General features: G+C 39.4%; 1 protein-coding gene across 1 annotated transcript; it reads left to right on the forward strand.

The window, feature by feature from the left end:
• The first annotated feature begins 3,586 nt into the window (after nt 1–3,586).
• Nucleotides 3,587–18,028, forward strand: laptm4b (lysosomal protein transmembrane 4 beta). The gene is made up of 7 exons (XM_084081410.1): nt 3,587–3,881; nt 6,239–6,356; nt 8,979–9,052; nt 9,206–9,328; nt 9,988–10,086; nt 12,872–12,967; nt 15,435–18,028. The coding sequence occupies exons 1-7, from the start codon at nt 3,789–3,791 to the stop codon at nt 15,507–15,509; spliced, it is 678 nt and encodes a 225-aa protein (XP_083937536.1). The 5' UTR covers nt 3,587–3,788; the 3' UTR covers nt 15,510–18,028.
• Nucleotides 18,029–18,231: the final 203 nt, after the last annotated feature.

The raw sequence follows: 18,231 nt of genomic DNA on the forward strand, positions 1-18,231 counted from the left end.
TATCTACATCAGCAGGTACATGTACTGTACATGAGGTGGTGGTGACATTTCGGCATAGGTCCACATTAGCAGCAGGTATGTACTTGAGATTAGATATTAAGGTGAAGAAGAGTATCAACGCATTGTACATGAAATTAGACATTATATATAAGGTGAAAAACATTATCACGGCATTGTCAAGTTCACATACTGTAGATTGGAAATCCACATGGTAGATTAAAAAACCTAACAAGGAAAAGTAAAGTTCATGGCCAGCCTAGTGACAGGCGGTGGTCAGGCCTTATTCAACAGTCTAGCCGGGTGGAAGCTGTTCAGAAACCTGGTGGTCTTGCCATTGATACTGCGGTAGGCCTCCAAGCCTGGCCGTGGTCGTTGTAGGGGTGTGAAAAATGTGTGGCTGTGGTGGTGCATGTCCTTGATGATGCAGGGCGCTTTGACTTCACACCATGTACAGTTCCTGGAGGGAATGAAGCTCACCTCCCATTATGCACTCGGTGGACCGCAACCAGCACCTGCTGTAGGTTTTTCTGTTCGCGGCCGTTGCAGTTTCCAAACACTTTCAATGGAGCTGTTGTAGTACAGCCTGAGGATGCGGGGCCTACTCCGAACATCCTCAGGCGACAAAACCAGTATAGATGCTGCTGAGACTTTTTCCCCACATGCGTGGTGTGTGTCCCATTTGAGGACCTGCTCGATGTGTAGCCTACTCCAAGGAACTTGACCCTTTCCACTGTCTGAATGGATGCTGTTACTGGGAGGGAGTGGATGGGTTTATTTAGCAGTGACATACAAGAGGATGTAATGACAGTCTGTTTGGAAAGAATGACAAGTCCTGGAGTATGGAATGTGGATTGGTGGTAACATTTACACTGTCACAATGGGAAGTGAACTGTTGTCTCTGTCCTTCCCTCTGACTCCAACAGAGTAGGATCTATCTAAACTGTCCTGCTGGCATTCTGTCTTTCTGGTCACTGTCTCTGATCATCACTGAAACACCTGTACACCTACCTGACTCCTCGGTGTCTGAGAGGAGGTATTGTGGAATTGACTCACAAGGAGCACATCTTCAGTGCACTAATTGGCTGAGCCACCATTTTTTTTTAAATTATTTTTTATCACCCCATCTGATGTGGAGGTCCTTCCCACAGAACTCAAAGTACAGTAGGCTAGGCACCATTATATTTCAAGTCAGTCACGGTTATGAGGACAGTGGTGTGGACCAGACTGTCTAGTGGTGTGGACAGTCTGGTGTGGACAGTCTTGTCGGTGATGTTGGCAGCATCTTGTCACTGGTTTCCTTCACTGGCCGTCCAAGCCATAGATATAGAAACCTAGATACCTCATTGGCCGCTGCAGTTCATTGGTGCAACCTGTATCGCGGCTGCCAAATTTGAGGAGGCACGCTTCCTCAACGTCCTGACTAGGCTACTGGCCAATCACAGCGTGTCTTTTCCGGGTCTTGTCAGAATCTAGTTGTATAAAAATATCCTGTTCTATTTTTATACAACTAGATTCTGCCAAGTCCCGGAAAAGACATGCACTAATTGGCTGAGCACTGGCCCAGGTGCTTGTGTAGGACGGCATGTCATAACATGGCTATACTGTAGGCTTCACTTGGCAAAAGGTGTATTTGGACAATTGCATCAGAAACCTAGGAAGATTGCATACAGTATAGTGCATACCTCCTCCGACACTGTGCAACTGTTAAGATATATTTACACCTTAAATATGAGAGTAATTTTGCACTTGCCCTCCCTTGATTGTGAACATGTAATGGACCTCTTCGACCCAAAAGTTAATCAATCGTCTTCATGTGGCCAATCTATGTTGTCTATGACGTATCTATGATGTATCACTCCATATTGGCAAGGTCTGAAGCAAGCTTCACTTGACTTTCATCATAACATTTAAGTTAAATGTTTCAAAAAGTATTGAGCATAATGTGGGGAGACTTTTTTCAGGTACTAAATTAGCTATCAGTGTTGCATAATACATTTGCCGCAGATTAGTCCAGCAATCTGCAATCTGTGAGATTAGCTCCATACAAACACACACTCTTGTAGACGCCTAGCCATGAAGTAAAATGATATAATATCATTAGATGGGACAGTGTGATGCCACAAGTGATGTAATCATTTGCCAGATGTGACTTGCATATAGCAAACTATGGTTACATCATTTGTTTCTTCATTTCTGATGTTTTTGGGGCGGTGTAACCGCCCCCTATAAGTGAGTTTTGGACACTGACCAATCCTGCACCGTGATTGGCAAATAGTCTACAACGCAGTCTACACCCCTAACCCTTCCACAGTCAATGCAAATCTATACTTTTGCAAAGTCAGCCAATCACATTACAGCTAGTGTCATCACCACTAGCTGTAATGTGATTGGCCGACTTTGCAAATTCAGGACTGTGATTGGCTAGCGAAACACATGACACATGTGCAGCCCTATGAATAGCAGTATGGACTTTTTAAGTGAGTCATGTTGTGATGACCACACACCGCCCACTTCACACTGGGTGTGATTTTTTTTTTTACCGTGACCTTAATTGTGACCTTGACCCTCTTTGTTACTTTCAACCCCAAAGTTAATCATCTCTTTGTGGCCCCTGATCATTCCCTCCAGGTGTCATGACAATTCACCCACCCGTTCTTGAGTTATTTTGAAAAAAAGATGACAAGACAAACAGAATTGGGCAAAAATATAACTACAACATGCATTATACACTGTAACTGCCTAACAAAATAATCTCTTCAACATACAGTGCAAAGTTGTCTAAAATAATTAGCCTACTAAATAACCTCTTCAATATACAGTGCAACATTAAATAAAATAACAAACATAATTATAAGTTCCAGAGCCCTAATTAATTAACCCTACTGCAGAAAGCCTGATGTTGCTAGATTAATTACATTTATTAGTAATGTATGAATTAATATGATTAATTATAAATTAATTCATATTAATTATGTAATTATAGCAATAAAAACAACGCTTTTGTTAAACCTGTTAGGCTTACTGCCATATTATCTCGTAGGTACATAGACCAATTTAGACCATTCAAATAAAAAATGTCCATCGCCATCTGATGTAGGTCGAAATCAATCCTCCTTGGTCACGTGTCCCGTTGTGGCACTGAAATGAGTACCCTATCGAATTCTGCGTCTCCAGAGGTCAATCTGTTCGCTGCGAAATGTTTTGGTTGTGTTTTATTTGGGGTTGTTTTTATAGGCCTTTAAATATAGGGTAGCCAACATAAAATATCTAATTAATCTAATTTTTTAATATGTATAAAATGTCTAGGCCTATATACAATACAACTAAGCAGTCGTCGATTCGTCATCGAAATAGAGCGCAACCACGCTCCAATTCAGCATTGCAACACTGTTTACACCACTGCTTAGTTAGGCCTAGACATTTTATACATATTATTATTTTAGACATTAGACACATTTTCCACCTTGGTTTATCTCAACATGATTATTATGATCAATGTACCGATTGCAACAACAGCGACCACACGAGGCACGGTATTCACTAGGGTCACCAATTTCCCTGTGACACCGGGATGAACCAGATTAACGGTCGCTCCACTGTTTGCCAGTCAGTCGGAAATAATAACCGTAGATCTTCAACACAACACACACAGCGAATGTGTCGGTCGTGACACACAACCAAGGCTCCACTGATTCATTTCAGGATACAGTAGCCTTTGTTTTTGTTCCTTTTTTCTCGCATTCATGAACTAGCTTTTGGTATTTTTTTGGATAATAAAGAATAAAACAATGATTTCCCCGTGGGACCGGTGGTACTCGACCAGCTGCTGCCTCTGCTGTCACGTACGGACGGGCACCATTATTCTGGGAATATGGTATATGGTAAGAAGAAACGTTATGTCAAATCTGCAGATGTAGATTTCTTTTTTTTTTTTTTTTTACCAGTGGTGGAAAGTAACCAAGTACATTTACTCAAGTACTGTACTTAAGTACAATTTTGAGTTATTGTTTTTTACTTTACTGGACCTATTTCCAATGTTCTATACTTTTACTTCTACTCCACTACATGCATCTCTGAGGACAATATTGTACTTTTACTCCACTACAATTATTTGAAAACTTTAGTTACCTAGTTACTTTGTAGATTTAGATTAGGCCATTTGAAAATTGCTGATCTACAAGCTCACAATGCAATGGCATTGTGAGCCTGTGGATCTGCTATTTTCAAAAGATTTTATATACATTTTGAACTTGAGAAATGGGAAATTCTGCTTAATGACTACTTTTACTTTTGGTACCTTATAAGTATATTTTGATGCCAAAATTGTTTGTACTTTTACTCAAGTACATTTTGAATACAGGACATTTACTTGTAACAGAGTATATCTACATAGCACTATTGATACTTTTACTTAAGTAAAACATTTGAGTACTTTTTCCACCACTGATTTTTTACAGATTTTTAAACTATTTTAAAAATACATCCATGTTGGGGAAAGAGGGTGGGGGGTTCCCCCTGTTGTATTTCAGCAGTTCCCATTCTTCTTCTGGCCATTAATGTCCAGTGAATCCAAAAAGAAAACAGATTTAGCCTGTCCTTAAATATTTAGCAAATAATTAGCTAATAAATGCATTAAGCATTAGAATGACAAGCAGTAAATGTGTTACTAAATGAGAGTTTTGCTTCTAAAATAAGTCTAAAAGCAGACTGGGATAACCCCTGAGTCTTAAAAAGAGTGCATTAATCCAGGTAAATCCTTGACCTTTACGTCACTTGACATCCTGTTTTGGGATTCTATTAATATTGGTCAGCAATGTCCTCAGGTTGAGGGTAGAAAACAGCAGAGAGTAAAGCTTCTCTCATCATAACAAGTGTGGCCTAACATACAACAAACATTCACTGATCTATGTTCATGTTGGGCAGTTTCCATTCCCATGTAGGCTTGTGGGCAGAAACTGTCATTAAAATATTTTATATAATATTTCATTTTGGATTTTGGATATGGCATAATTGTCCTTTCCTGATTGTGAAAGTGATGTAATTTCCTGAATTTACCTGGCTGTTTTAAGCTGTTATATTATTTCTCTTTATCCACTTAGTTATTATATAGGAATTACTGATGATTATTTTATCAAAAGTCTCATTGTGAAAGTGCCAACACTTATCATCACAATATTGATATCAAGGTATGAGGTGAGGTGAGGAGACCCAGCCCTACCTACCTCAAATCATCACACAGCTCAATTGCAGTAGGCTAGCTTTACTTCTACTGAAATTAAATCCATGATTATAAGATCTGTCATTTGACTCTCTTCTGTTCATTGTAAGCTTTTTATATGAACTAACTTTACATATTTTTCATCACTAAAGGTAATGCTTGAATGAATCCATGTGTGAGACTTAGGCTATATATCAGCCTACTACCGAAAACAGCAGATTTTCAAACCAAAAACACAAAGCATTTTTAAAATAGTGACATACAATAATGACAAAATGTAAATTAGGTCCAATAATGAATTAACCACTTAAGCCCTATTTTACTTCATCGTATTAGTGTGATGTGGTGAAAATAGCAGACGCTTTGTGAGCTTGTAGAGCTGCTATTAAAGGAGCACTTCACACATTTTCAACCATTTAATTGGTCCTTACTAATGCTCAATATAAGATGGCACCATTTCCGTCTACTCGGCCTGTGTCTCAGAGGAGGGCTGTGGACAGTTCGGAAACCTGCCTACCAATGACATCAATGATAGGCCGGTTTTGGACACTTCAAACAAGATTTCAAACTTTTGAAAAACATTTTTTTTTTATTAATACAAGAATCCCTATCGATGATGTCCTTGGTAGAGAGGTTTCTTAACTGTCCATAGACCATCAATGAGACAAAGTGAGTAACATATAATGAGCGTTAGTGAGGAACAATTATATGAAGATAGATTGAAAATGGGTGAAGTGGTCCTTTAAGTTATTTTTTATTTAAAAAAAAATGTTTTGCTTATGATAACATTCCCCAAAAAGGTATGGCAGGTTGAAAGTAGTGCAACTGAACAAATAAACTATATCCCTCCTATTCTGGGGGCAAACATTCGGCGAAAATAGCCACGTCTACAAGCACACAACGGAAGGCCTAGTATAGACCCCTGGGGGACTCCAGTCATCTAAGTATATAGCGTTGATGTGATTAAAGAGTTATTCCACTCCTTTTGACTTCACCACATTTTCTTCACTATTCCCACAGCTCATAAATGCAGTGGTCCTAATTATCCTGTTGTCGGCTCTCAACGACCCAGTCCAGTACCGCTACCATCTGACCAGCACCGAGTTGGGCACCGACATAGATGTTATGGATGATGCAAGTGAGTGTCTCTAATCCCATGCTTGTCAGATGTCAGATCAAGATTAGATTAGATAAAGAATAATAGCAATCATAATAATAATAGTGTTAATAGTAATTTTAAAGGTCTCCATGATTTATTGTGCAACAAGCTCAAGTTATTGCAGAAATAAAACACCCTATACCCAAGTTGTATTGATACTAGAATTCTTGATGAATGTGCAGTGCATGGTTTATGAGTCTGCTTAATGAGTTTCCTAATTGCTTAAAAGCGTCTGCTAAATGACTTATGAAGGGTACATTATAGTGAAGCATTTTAATGTGTAATAGCAGATTTAACTGAAGAAGTGACTTGGGGCTCTTATTTTATTTGTATTCTTTTCATGTATTTATTCATTTATTTAATGTACATGTGGCTAGGTATGTGTGTAAATGTGGGTCACTGTGGCATGGAATCTGTGCCCTCATTATTGTATGCATAACACTCTCTAATATCTCTTCTATTTTGGGACCCATTTTTGGGTCGTGGACCTATTTTTATGAGCCACGACTCACAAGTAAATGTCCCTTTATTTTTACTTTACTACATTTAACTATTATTATTATTTCAAAATATGTTCAACTTTTCATACATTAAAAACAAATTCCACGTTTTTTCAAAATAATTTCATAAATGAATAAAAATAATAATAATATTCAATGTAAAAAAAAATTGGGGATCACTGGACTAAACCAACTGCCAGCAGTCCAGCTCGCAATACTGCTGATGAAGCTTTAGCCAGAGGGTTGAGAGGAAGACCAGGGGGAGAAAGAGTGATGACGTAGTATCTTGGTTTTGTGAAAGGCAGACGTCAGTAATACTCATGATTCAATCACTGTGTTTGTGTGTGTGTGTGTGTGTGTGTGTGTGTGTGTGTGTGTGTGTGTGTGTGTGTGTGTGTGTGTGTGTGCGTGTGCGTGCGCGTGTGCGTGCGCGTGCGTGTGCGTGTGCATGCGTGTGTCTCTGTGCATGCATGTATACATAATAGGAGATTAAGACGGTGGCATATTTGCTTTCGGACAGAAACCTCTGTATCTCCATATTTCATCTTTTTATGTTTTTTTAGTATTAACAAGACTAAATAATAACTAAACTAAACTGTATCCATTGGAACACAGGTTATTTTTTCCATTTCCTGAAAACAAACGATTTTGGACATACAAGGTTTCCGCTTAACAGCAACAAATATCATCATTGGCTCTTGGCAAAGTGTCAGTTCTGTAATTATCACAGTTGTAAGCAGTGGTGGAAGAATGCTCAGAGTTTTTACGTAAAAGTAGTAAATGTAGCAATACCACAATATAAATACTCTATTACAAGTAAAAGTCCTGTATTAAAAATTTGATACTCAAGTAAAGTAAAAGTACCTCAAAGTTGTATTTAAGTACAGTACTTGAGTAAGTGTATTTAGTTACTTTACACCACTGGTTGTAAGGAGGGGTCATGGACTGGTTGGTTCAGTTAGCACACATGTGAGTGGGCAACTATTGTCGTTACATAAAGACTGCTTTGGATTTGCTCAAATTGTCATGATGTCATCATAACGAGTCGTTATGTTTAGCACAAGCAAAACGTCACCTTAAGAATATATAAGAATGAATATATCGAAACCCATATTTAGAACCTATAACCAACTCAATGTTGCTCATGTAGGTTAATCAATGTTTTTTTTTCTTTTGTTTTGTTTTTCTTTCTCATCTATCAACGAATCGACAAAAAAAAAATCTAATATATTTTTCATAAACATATCTACCCGAGATAGATATGCATTACGTCATAGATCGCCATTTGATAAGATTGTTATCTCTTGGACCCTAATCTACACTGTAAAATCTTCAGTGTTACTTTAACTCTGAGAGTGTATTGCTATGGGTCCATTTGGTTCCTTTTGTACACTCAGATATACACTCCTATTATCGATCATTTACCTGAAGGACCCCTGGAACCCCCCAATGACCCCAAGGGGTCCCCGGGCCACATGTTGAAAACTAGTGATCATACTGATCAACATGACTTACTGAACCATACAGTAAGACTATTAGTTAAGGGTCACTGGACACAATTGATTGAGATTTAATCCATATTTCTGTAATAGAAAGATCAAACATCATTCTAGCAGTGGGACAGCAGGCCGATAATAGCGGATTTCTGAAGACGTTACAGATGGCACCTACGTACCTAGTGTCAAATGTGTGATGTAGAAATCCAATTATGTCTTGGTATCCATAGAAACAGCTCTGTGTGCTGATTTGTTAAACATGTGCAGTACCAAGGCTTACGGGAAGAAAGGTTGCAGATTCTAAATCCATACAGTACCATGCTGGGATGTTGTTATAGCTTTATATATTTATATATAGCTTAATTTTTATTTTATTTTTTACAAACTTTGAATACTTCTCTCTCTAAGCCATCACTCAGACAGTTTAGAAAACTGAGGGGTGCCATTAAATGTACTGTAGTCCCTCCTGCATAACAATTATTCACTGCCAACTGTGAAATGTCTCTGTTTTTCCCAAGACAGTTTGAGAGCTACAGTAATAATAGCAAAACAGATTATGTTTTCTAACATTATTATTATTTTTGCTTTGTTTCTTTCCCCTACAGACATATGCATAGCCACCGCAATATCTTTGCTGATGATCCTTATATGTGGCATGGCAACATATGGCGCATACAAGGTAATGAAAAACACCATAGAAATGTGAAATGTTCACAAGCAAACTTGAATCAGATGCCGATGACGTTGACCAAATAGATTCTGTAATATCTCTCTCTCTCTCTCTCTCTCTCTCTCTCTCTCTCTCTCTCTCTCTCTCTCTCTCTCTCCACAGCAACATGCGGCCTGGATCATTCCATTCTTCTGCTACCAAGTCTTTGACTTTGCCCTTAACACATTGGTTGCCATTAGCGTGGTGGTTTATCCCAACACAGTACAGGACTACCTACAGCAGCTGGTGAGTGAGACATTATAAATGATTTAGGTCTATGTTAATGTGATCTGCACACTAACTGGCACAATGACCCAGGGTCCCTGAGAACACTGTATGAATAGGTCTGCAATTTATTATCTTCTTAGCAATTATTCTATCGATTACCTTTTCGATTAATCGAATAATCGAGAAGGGCTTTTTTTAATTTTAATATGTTGTATATCAACGAATAGAAATCTATTCGAAAGAATTTGAATAGATTTGTTTTAAATTGACTAAATCGATTAGTCTGATTAACCACTTAAGCCCTATTTCATACTTTGGCGTACAATAGTGTTGCGCACAAATAGCAGATCTACAAGTTCCCAATGCATCGCAATGCGTAGTGAGCTTGTAGATCTGCTATTTTTGCTCTTCTTTGCTATTTCAGTATTCTTTGGAAAATCGGTTATCTATTACAATTCATCATTTCTTAATTATATTTGATTAAAATCGATTAGCTCGATTAACTACTACCCCCCATCTGAGAGTAACTCTGAGAGTGTATAAATGTACACTCTCAGAGTTAAATTAACACTCTAGGCTAAGGAAGACTCTTACATTGAGCTGCACTTCATTTAATTTATTGTCTGACAAATCTCTCTCCTTTTCTCTCTCTCTTCCTTAACCATTGTCCGTCCCAGCCGGGGACGTTCCCTTACAAAGAGGACATCATGTCCACCAACAACGTGTGCCTAGTCTTTGCAGTGCTGCTTTTCGTGGGCTGCATCCTTTCCTTCAAGGTAATTAAGTCTCTTCAACCCCCTGCTGTTCAAACCCATCACAGACCTGGATTGTATAATTACTTATATAATTGTACGTGCGCTTACACACACACACACACACTCAGTCAAGTTTTAATCAATATTATTCCAATACGAACCAAGCAGTCAAATCTCATGCCGTGCCCAATGCCCATCTGGAAGGAACATAAGCCATACAGTGCAGATGATGAATCCGGCGTTGCACCCGCGCCTGTCATCGGTTGCTTTTAATAGGATGAACACAGTACAGTCAAGAGAGCCGGCACAGCAAGGACAACAGGAAACACACTCCAGTCAGGCTGATTCCTCTTAATACATGCGTGACTCGCCAGTCACAACTCTGCGCAGGGGGATGGAGATGTGACAGGAATTCGCAGTCATCTGTACAAATCAAATCAAGTCACTTCTCATCTCTGTCCTTCTCGAATTGAGTTAGAAAATGTTCAATGCAATATTGTCCAACGTCAAAGGTAAGGTTAGGTTGTGATAGGAGATGACCACAGGAAAATAAAAGACGTAGAAAAGACGGCATGGAAAGGTCTATGTCACACAAAGCATAAAAGGAGACCTTTTTAATTGCTCATCGGCTGAAATATCAGCATTAAACATGTTGTCAAAACAACTTTCCTAAAATCTTTTAAAAAATATATACTAAACTGAAATTGAAAACTAAAATTCTAAACGAAATAAAAACTCATGAAAAATGCAAAACTATAATAACCATGGTACTGTCAGCAATGGGACATCACTGATACCAAAGCGCAACACATAGAAGAAATGAACAACAGAGCACTGTTTCGGTCTGAGCTGAGTGTGGCTCAGCTGTGAATGCTAAGCAGTGGTGGACAGTAACAAAGTACATTTACTTGAGTACACTTAAGTACATTTTTTCCTCATCCTGGAGCATAAACAGCAGTAGTGGACAAAGTACTCAAGTAAAATACAAAGTACATTTTCTTGATAATATCAATGCACTGCTGTATTGAAATTTCCCAAACAAACACAGACATTTCAAAATGTTGTGAGCTTGTAGGTCTGCTATTTTCACTGTATTTCAAATAGTAGTTCATTCATAATATATTTTTGTAAGTTTGGGTCCCAAGAGTCCCTTCCTAGAAATTTAGCAGAGCCAAAAGTACAATATTTCTATTTGAAATGTAACAGACTGAAAGACTTGAGCTTTAGCTTTATTAAAAAATAAATAAATGAGCATACTCAAAATTTACTGTACTGTACTCGAGTAAGCTACTTAGTTACTGTCCACCACTAATAAACAGACACGGAACCTCGAGGAAGGCCTGGCTGTCAGCACAGGCCTTCTGAACCACAACCAGATCACCTTCCAGCTGACCGCTGAAAACTGATCTAGAAACAGCCTCTGGCCAGGAAGGAGAAATGGAGACAGGAGGGGACATAATGATACAATGAAATAAGATAAATCTTTCTTGAACCCCATGTGGAAAATTCAGAGCAACAACAGCATTAATGCCTAATTTATGCTCCGTCGCTTGGCGTCGAACGTCGACCATATCAGACCGACAAGTATGAATCGGGCTTCAGAATAACACACATGATAGGTACAGGTAAGAGTAGAATAGAGCCAAGCCAAGATAGAAGGAGATGCTATAATCAAGGAGCTATTAATGCCTGGATTAGTGAAGAGAAGTATAGTGAAAGAAAGGTACAGAATAATGCAGAGAGAGGAAAAGAGTGGGAGAGTGAAATATTAAACAGGCTAGATAATTCAGCTCCAAAAGCAGTAGCACTTTGCATTATTATGTCCCAGGATTTTACATAATCAGTCTGGAAGGTTTTTGTTTTTTTTTTATCTCCAAAAACAAAGGGGACATTTTGAACAGTTGAGCAGATGGTATGGGGAGTGTAATAATAGAATCCAGCCTGGATTTGTTGGATATATACTTCCTGGTAAAAATTAGTATTTTTCGTTTGGTTTTGCTTTAGTAAAAGTAGCAATACCACAATATAAAAATACTCAGAATGTGACTTGAGTAAAAGTACAAACATATTGGCTTGAAAACATACTTTTGATGCCAACATGCCAAAAAAATCTGATCTGTAATCTGTAATGTTCTGCTGAGAGAACATTACACTGTCTGGTTAACATCCAAGTTTAGTTTTGTGTTCTGAAACCCGGGAGGTTGTCAGTCAAGTGTGGGACTGTTTAAGTGAAGCACAACGCTGGATATTAGTGTCTGAAATGTAAATTGGACCGTTGTGGCAAAACCTCAGAAGGTTCCCTTCACAGTAGAGAGGTCACCTCACCAGATGGCATTGTCTGTCTGTCTGTCTGTCTGTCTGGCTGGCTGGCTGGCTGGCTGGCCACTGCTGTTACTGCTGGCAAGGGAAGCAGCCCAGCAGGGTAGTCACACACACATATACAAAGAACCTCCTGTTCTATTGCCAAGTCAGACCTACCTAGCCTTGCTGCAAGAAAGGCTTTACAGAGAAAAGACGGGTACTTGGGACTTTTTTCAGTTAGCAAGTTTTGATAGTTTAAGAACCACACTTTCTTACCATCAGTATCACAGTACATCTGGTAATGAACTATGTGCAGCATTTTTACACAAAATATACTATTACTACTGCTACTAATAATGATGAAATATAATGGAAACATTTTAAAGATTAAAAGTCGAATGTCATTTCTTGGGTCAGTTGACAGCCGTGCTGTAATGCTAACATGCAGCAGTGATGCCATTTCAGCTCATTGTCTGTATTGTATTTCTTCCTCCTCCCGTGTCAGGCCTATCTGATTGGCTGCGTGTGGAACTGCTATAGATATGTAAGTGGCAGGGGCACCACTGAGGTCCTCGTTTACGTCACCACCAATGACACCACGGTGAGTACCCACCCCTCCCCCTCACCTCAAGGACATAACACTGCAGCACCCTTGCCGGATTGTGATATGACGCACAGTCATAGTGTATGTGTGTTTACTGGCCTGTGCATAGAATAGGCACACATGCATGTAGGCATGCTTGCATTTACACAAAACATAATACTGCAGGCACGTACATGCACTGCAGGGTTAGGGATGGGCATGCTCTCACAGGTTCAGATGTACTTAACGATGCTATCACCGTTATGACTAGTACTATCCAGTTGATTTTAGCTAAAGATGATTCATTTAAAATAAGGTTTTGAAAATTGTCATTAGTGACAAAAGTTAAAAAGAAATAAAAAATAGCTACAGTACTAGCAGCAACTGTGAGACTTGTTTGCCTAGCTAGCATGACTAAAATAGAGGCTATGTTTATTTTTGCATGTTATTGCAGTTCAATGAGTTGATACCACTAAATGCACAAGGTAAGGATTTTAGGCAACACTTTACATTACAGGATTTTACATTACAGTGTCTACAGAGTCTACTACTATGTACTAATTCATGTTGTGAGGCACTTTGTCATATGCATCTGAGCGATCCTCATAGCAGTACACCAGTGCCTCAATCATATTCCTCCTTAATCTTCTAAAAGTAAAATGAATAAATAAACTAGAACCTCATTTACCCCAGACCCTAAGACTGGAGGTTTTAACAGAACTCTCATAAAAGCATTGAAATATGTAATGATAATTTTTTTTGTTAAATGTGAGCAATGGCTCCTTCAGTCAAGTTATCATATGAGGTTCTTCCAGGTTAGGGGGATAATATTTCAGTTCACCATCTGAACCCCATGGGTACCATGGGGTTCAGATGAGTGAGATTCTTCCAAATATTCACTGTAATGTAAAGTGTAACAGAAATGTTAGACTGTCTGACCACAGCTTTTTATTCATAGATTAGGCATTTAGAAATGTATGAGTAGAACAAAATTGTAAAATATATTCAACTTTACAGAACCCACCCCACTCCATATCGGACCCTAGCCTACCACTTTAACCCTGGTGTCCCATGTCATTATAGGCGAACATTTGCACAGACAAAACAAAAACATTCTTTATCCGGATTAAGTGTTTAACTACATATTGTCTAAATAGAAATTTAGATTTAGATTTAGAGATGTTTAACTCTGTGTAATCGCATTGCTTTATCCTATTGGTAGTGGGTGAGGGGACATTGATGTTGTAGGTAGCAGTAGATAGGCTATACCAAGGGGATTGGCTGTGAACGGCTAGGTGGGCGGAGTCACACGTCATCCTTCTTAGCGATGACTCAGGACTTTTGAGAAGGCTTTAGTACGTCACTCTTTCCATCCGTCTGTCTGTCCGTCCAGGTGTAATCCTCCACACTGATATAATACTCTAATCTCTGTCACACCCATCTTCACTGTTATAGATGGAGTCCCTTACCGTTCACCCTTGCTCATGGCAACCTTCAACTAGAGCCCGACCTATGCCAGATTCCTAGACCTAGACCATGGCTAATTGTTTAATAGTATTCACTACTGTACCACAATATGGCTATACACACTGTATCTCTATCTACAGTATGTTATGTCACAGTGGCGTGTCATTATGGCACAAGAGTTTTGAGTCAATACAGAACGTCCTCTGTGTCTAGTTACTATAGAAAGACCCAGGGTGTCTAAATAGCTCCCTGTTGCCTCAAACAATAAGTCGCTGCTTCTCCACCGTACCTTTTTATATAAATGCCATTAACATGCGTAGGCTCGGGTCTCACTCTTTTTAACAACATCACTATCTCTCTCTCTTTATACCCTGCCCCCACTCCTCTTTTTCTCCATCCTCTTCTTTTCTGGACACATTACGTAATAGCCTGTGTTTGTCCTCCTAGTGATGTTAACCCGCTTTCACTGCCTGGTTCACAGTTCTGTCCCCTGGGAGCATGTTCTCTCTCTCTCTGGCACGCACGCACGCACGCACGCACGCACGCACGCACGCACGCACGCACGCACGCACGCACGCTGTCTTTCCATCTCTCTGATCACTAAATAAACAGTAACAGTAACAAACTTTAAACAATAAATATTGTTTAAATTAACAGCATTGAGGAGGACAGACCTTTTACACGGCAACTCTACTCGACTCTTCCACTCTCCTTTCTTACCTTCATTATAGGCAACCAAAAACAAATTCGATATTTCTCCAAAAATGAAAAAAATAGTGAAAACAGTATTTTCTTTGTAAATTTCTGTTTTTTATTTTTTTATTTTAAAGGGATGTTTTTCCCCCCTTTTTGGGTCATTTTTGGACCTGGTTTTTATGGGTCATGAGAAAATATTTTTACACTTCCGACAATAAAAGAAAAAACACTTCCTAATAGGAAGACAGTGGCTCCCATAAACCCTCTAGCTCTTGAGGGGCCAAACAGTAGAACTAATTATCCTCTGATGTTGGGGTTTCAGGTCCTTCTGCCACCATATGAGGAGGCCATCGCCATCCCGCCCAAGGAGCCTCCTCCACGGTACATAGAAGCATGAGGAGACGCCCTCGCCTCGCCGCTGGATGCTAGACCTTGCAACCCTACCGCGTACCCAGGCCCTACAGACCTGCATACTACATCTCTTTCCTTTCCACTGCTGGCCCTCAAGCACTGCAAGCAAGTCCAAATGTCCTCAACACTGGTGGTCTCAGGTCTCAGACTTATGATATCACCAACCCCCCTTCCTCGCCACTGGTAAACATGAGGATGGTAATCTGACAATACACTAGATTAGGGCAGCTCTGAGCCACTGTCGTCCTCTACTCTGTCCTTCCTTATGCTTCTACCACCCCATCCCCCCATCCCACTCCTGACACGTGTCGTGCCACCCACCCCCCGACACCCCCGGTATCGCAGTGACTTTGAGATGCCCTCCTTGGCTCCCTCTCAGCAGCCACTGTCCCGCCCCAGGGTGAAGCAGCTGGACACGCCAGTGAAGTCCCTTTGGCACAATCCGCCCCAGTTTCATTTTGCACTTTTCTGTGTTTGAAATGCCCGTTGGTCTGGCCAATCAACTTTTTAACCCCCGATACTGTGAACCTTCCTTGTGGTCTCGTGTAGAAAACTAAACGCGAGAGAAACAGCAACGATTTAACAAGCGTCAAAGAGAGAGAGAAAGCGTGATCGGTTATGCAAGAGCACTTTTGTTTTTCAAAGTTGACGAATTCCCTCTATGAATGTAACGATGGGGGTATTTTTGTAAGAATCTTTTGTACGTATAATAGTAAAAAAAGAAAATGGAGGGGAAAAGAATTGAATAGTGAGAGGATATATCCTGTTGTGATAGAATATTCATTTGCATAACCAAGTAATACTGTATGTCCCATAGGAAATGGAAAATCTTGAAAAGAGTACCTTGACTAATAGCCACTAAGACGTCTTCCATTTGTACCATGTAACACGATGTCTGTAAACCTCGCAACACACTGATTGAAAAGAAAAATCAGTCACCCAACGATTGCAACTAATCTATTGCAGTTTGCTCTCTTGTCATTTTCAGCACTGTTGCAAGTGCAAACAAAGAATCAAAGAGTTGCAAATTATTAATGTTTAAGCCTAATTTATGCTTTGGCGAAAAAGCATAAATCAATTACCTTTATGTGTTGAAGCACTTATTACAGACATCTTTGATTTACGCCGACATTCAGATTTTAAATGCACATGCAAATCCCAACACATATTCAAAGCAATAGACCGTGAATAAAAGTATTACCGTATATATGTAAATGTTCAGAGGTAAGAATGTGTCCATTTTAGATATCTGTTCCATGGACAGCAATGTCATTTGTGTCTTTTCTTTTTACATGGAGGTGTTTAATCTGATCTTTTAGCAGAGCTAACTTAGCAGGACTGAGGGCATTTTGTGTTAGGTCATGATGTTACTCCAAGGGTCTTTGTCTGTGGAGACATTTGTTTTGCACATGCAGTGATATCATTTGGTTTTTAGTTCTGTGCTGGTGAGCTTTTGAAATGATGGGATAGGAATCTTAATGCTTTGATTTACTGTAGTGTAGTACGTAGCACAAGATGCAGCTAGTAAATTACTGCCTAGAAACTATTTGGGCAAATGGTCCAGCATTACTAAAACTATGTAACAAATACAATTAGCTATATATTCTATAGCCAATTAGTTTCCGACCTATGTATTGGCTCTGTGTAGACAATAATATTACATTAACAATAAAAACTCAAAAAGCTATGCAACCAAGAGCTCCTTCAACAATTCGTTAGGCTTAGTAGTAATACAAGTACTGTAGCGGTATTATGCATTTTAAATACGAATATTATAGTTTGTAGCCATTGGTTGAGCCCTCTTGTCATTGTACCAGTGTGAATTATGACCACCGCTTCTGCAAATCCAACAATGTTTGAACAAAGCTGTAGACAAAATGTGCACTTTAAAGACCATGTGAGCTTATTGAAAATCTGTTTGCTGTATATTCCTATTTGATTGATTTTCCATCGTGATGCTGTCGCTAGCTCACGACGTGTTTAACCACTTAACCCTAGCGTCCCTATTTGGGGGAGGCGAACATTTGGAAATAACTGACCTACAAGATCACAACGCGGTGCGTTGTGAACTTGTAGATCTGCGATTTTTGGCAAAGATATTTTGTGTCAAGCCCTTGGGAATACGGTCAAATAATTATTGGGTTTTAAGTGGTTAAAGACCATATGAGCTCATTGAAAATCTGTTTTCTGTATATTCCTGTTTATTTTCGATGGTTCTAATGTCGCTGGACAGCCTGGCCTGGGTGGGCTTCTAAACTATGAAAGGAACAAGTGTCTAAACATTTCATATACATTATCTAATCTAATGTGACTGACACGCTCTTGACATTGTTTCTGATGTGATTGAAGGTTAATCTCAACCCAGTAGGTTTGTGGCACTTCCTTTTAGAATCACTTAAGACTGTTCTCCATCACTGTCCATCTATTGTTGATTGCCACACACATCGCTCTTGTTGGATCTGCATGGGCCCATGTCTACTTCAATTCTGACAAATAAAACCCTCAAGCAGTAGATGTTGGCCGTATCTCTTTGATTACCAGTTTATTCATTTTGTTGCTGGTTGGAAATGTGTGAGAGAACCATGTATGGAATAGAGAGAAACAACAGACTCTTGAAAAACATTTAGTTTTGTGTATCTTTTCCCAGCCAGGATGCAGTCATGAATAAATAAATAGCCTTGGAGAGACTGACCACTAATGAAGTTGGG

Source organism: Gymnoscopelus microlampas (assembly GCF_963454915.1).
Source record: "Gymnoscopelus microlampas genome assembly, chromosome: 15".
Taxonomy (NCBI): Eukaryota; Metazoa; Chordata; class Actinopteri; order Myctophiformes; family Myctophidae; genus Gymnoscopelus; species Gymnoscopelus microlampas.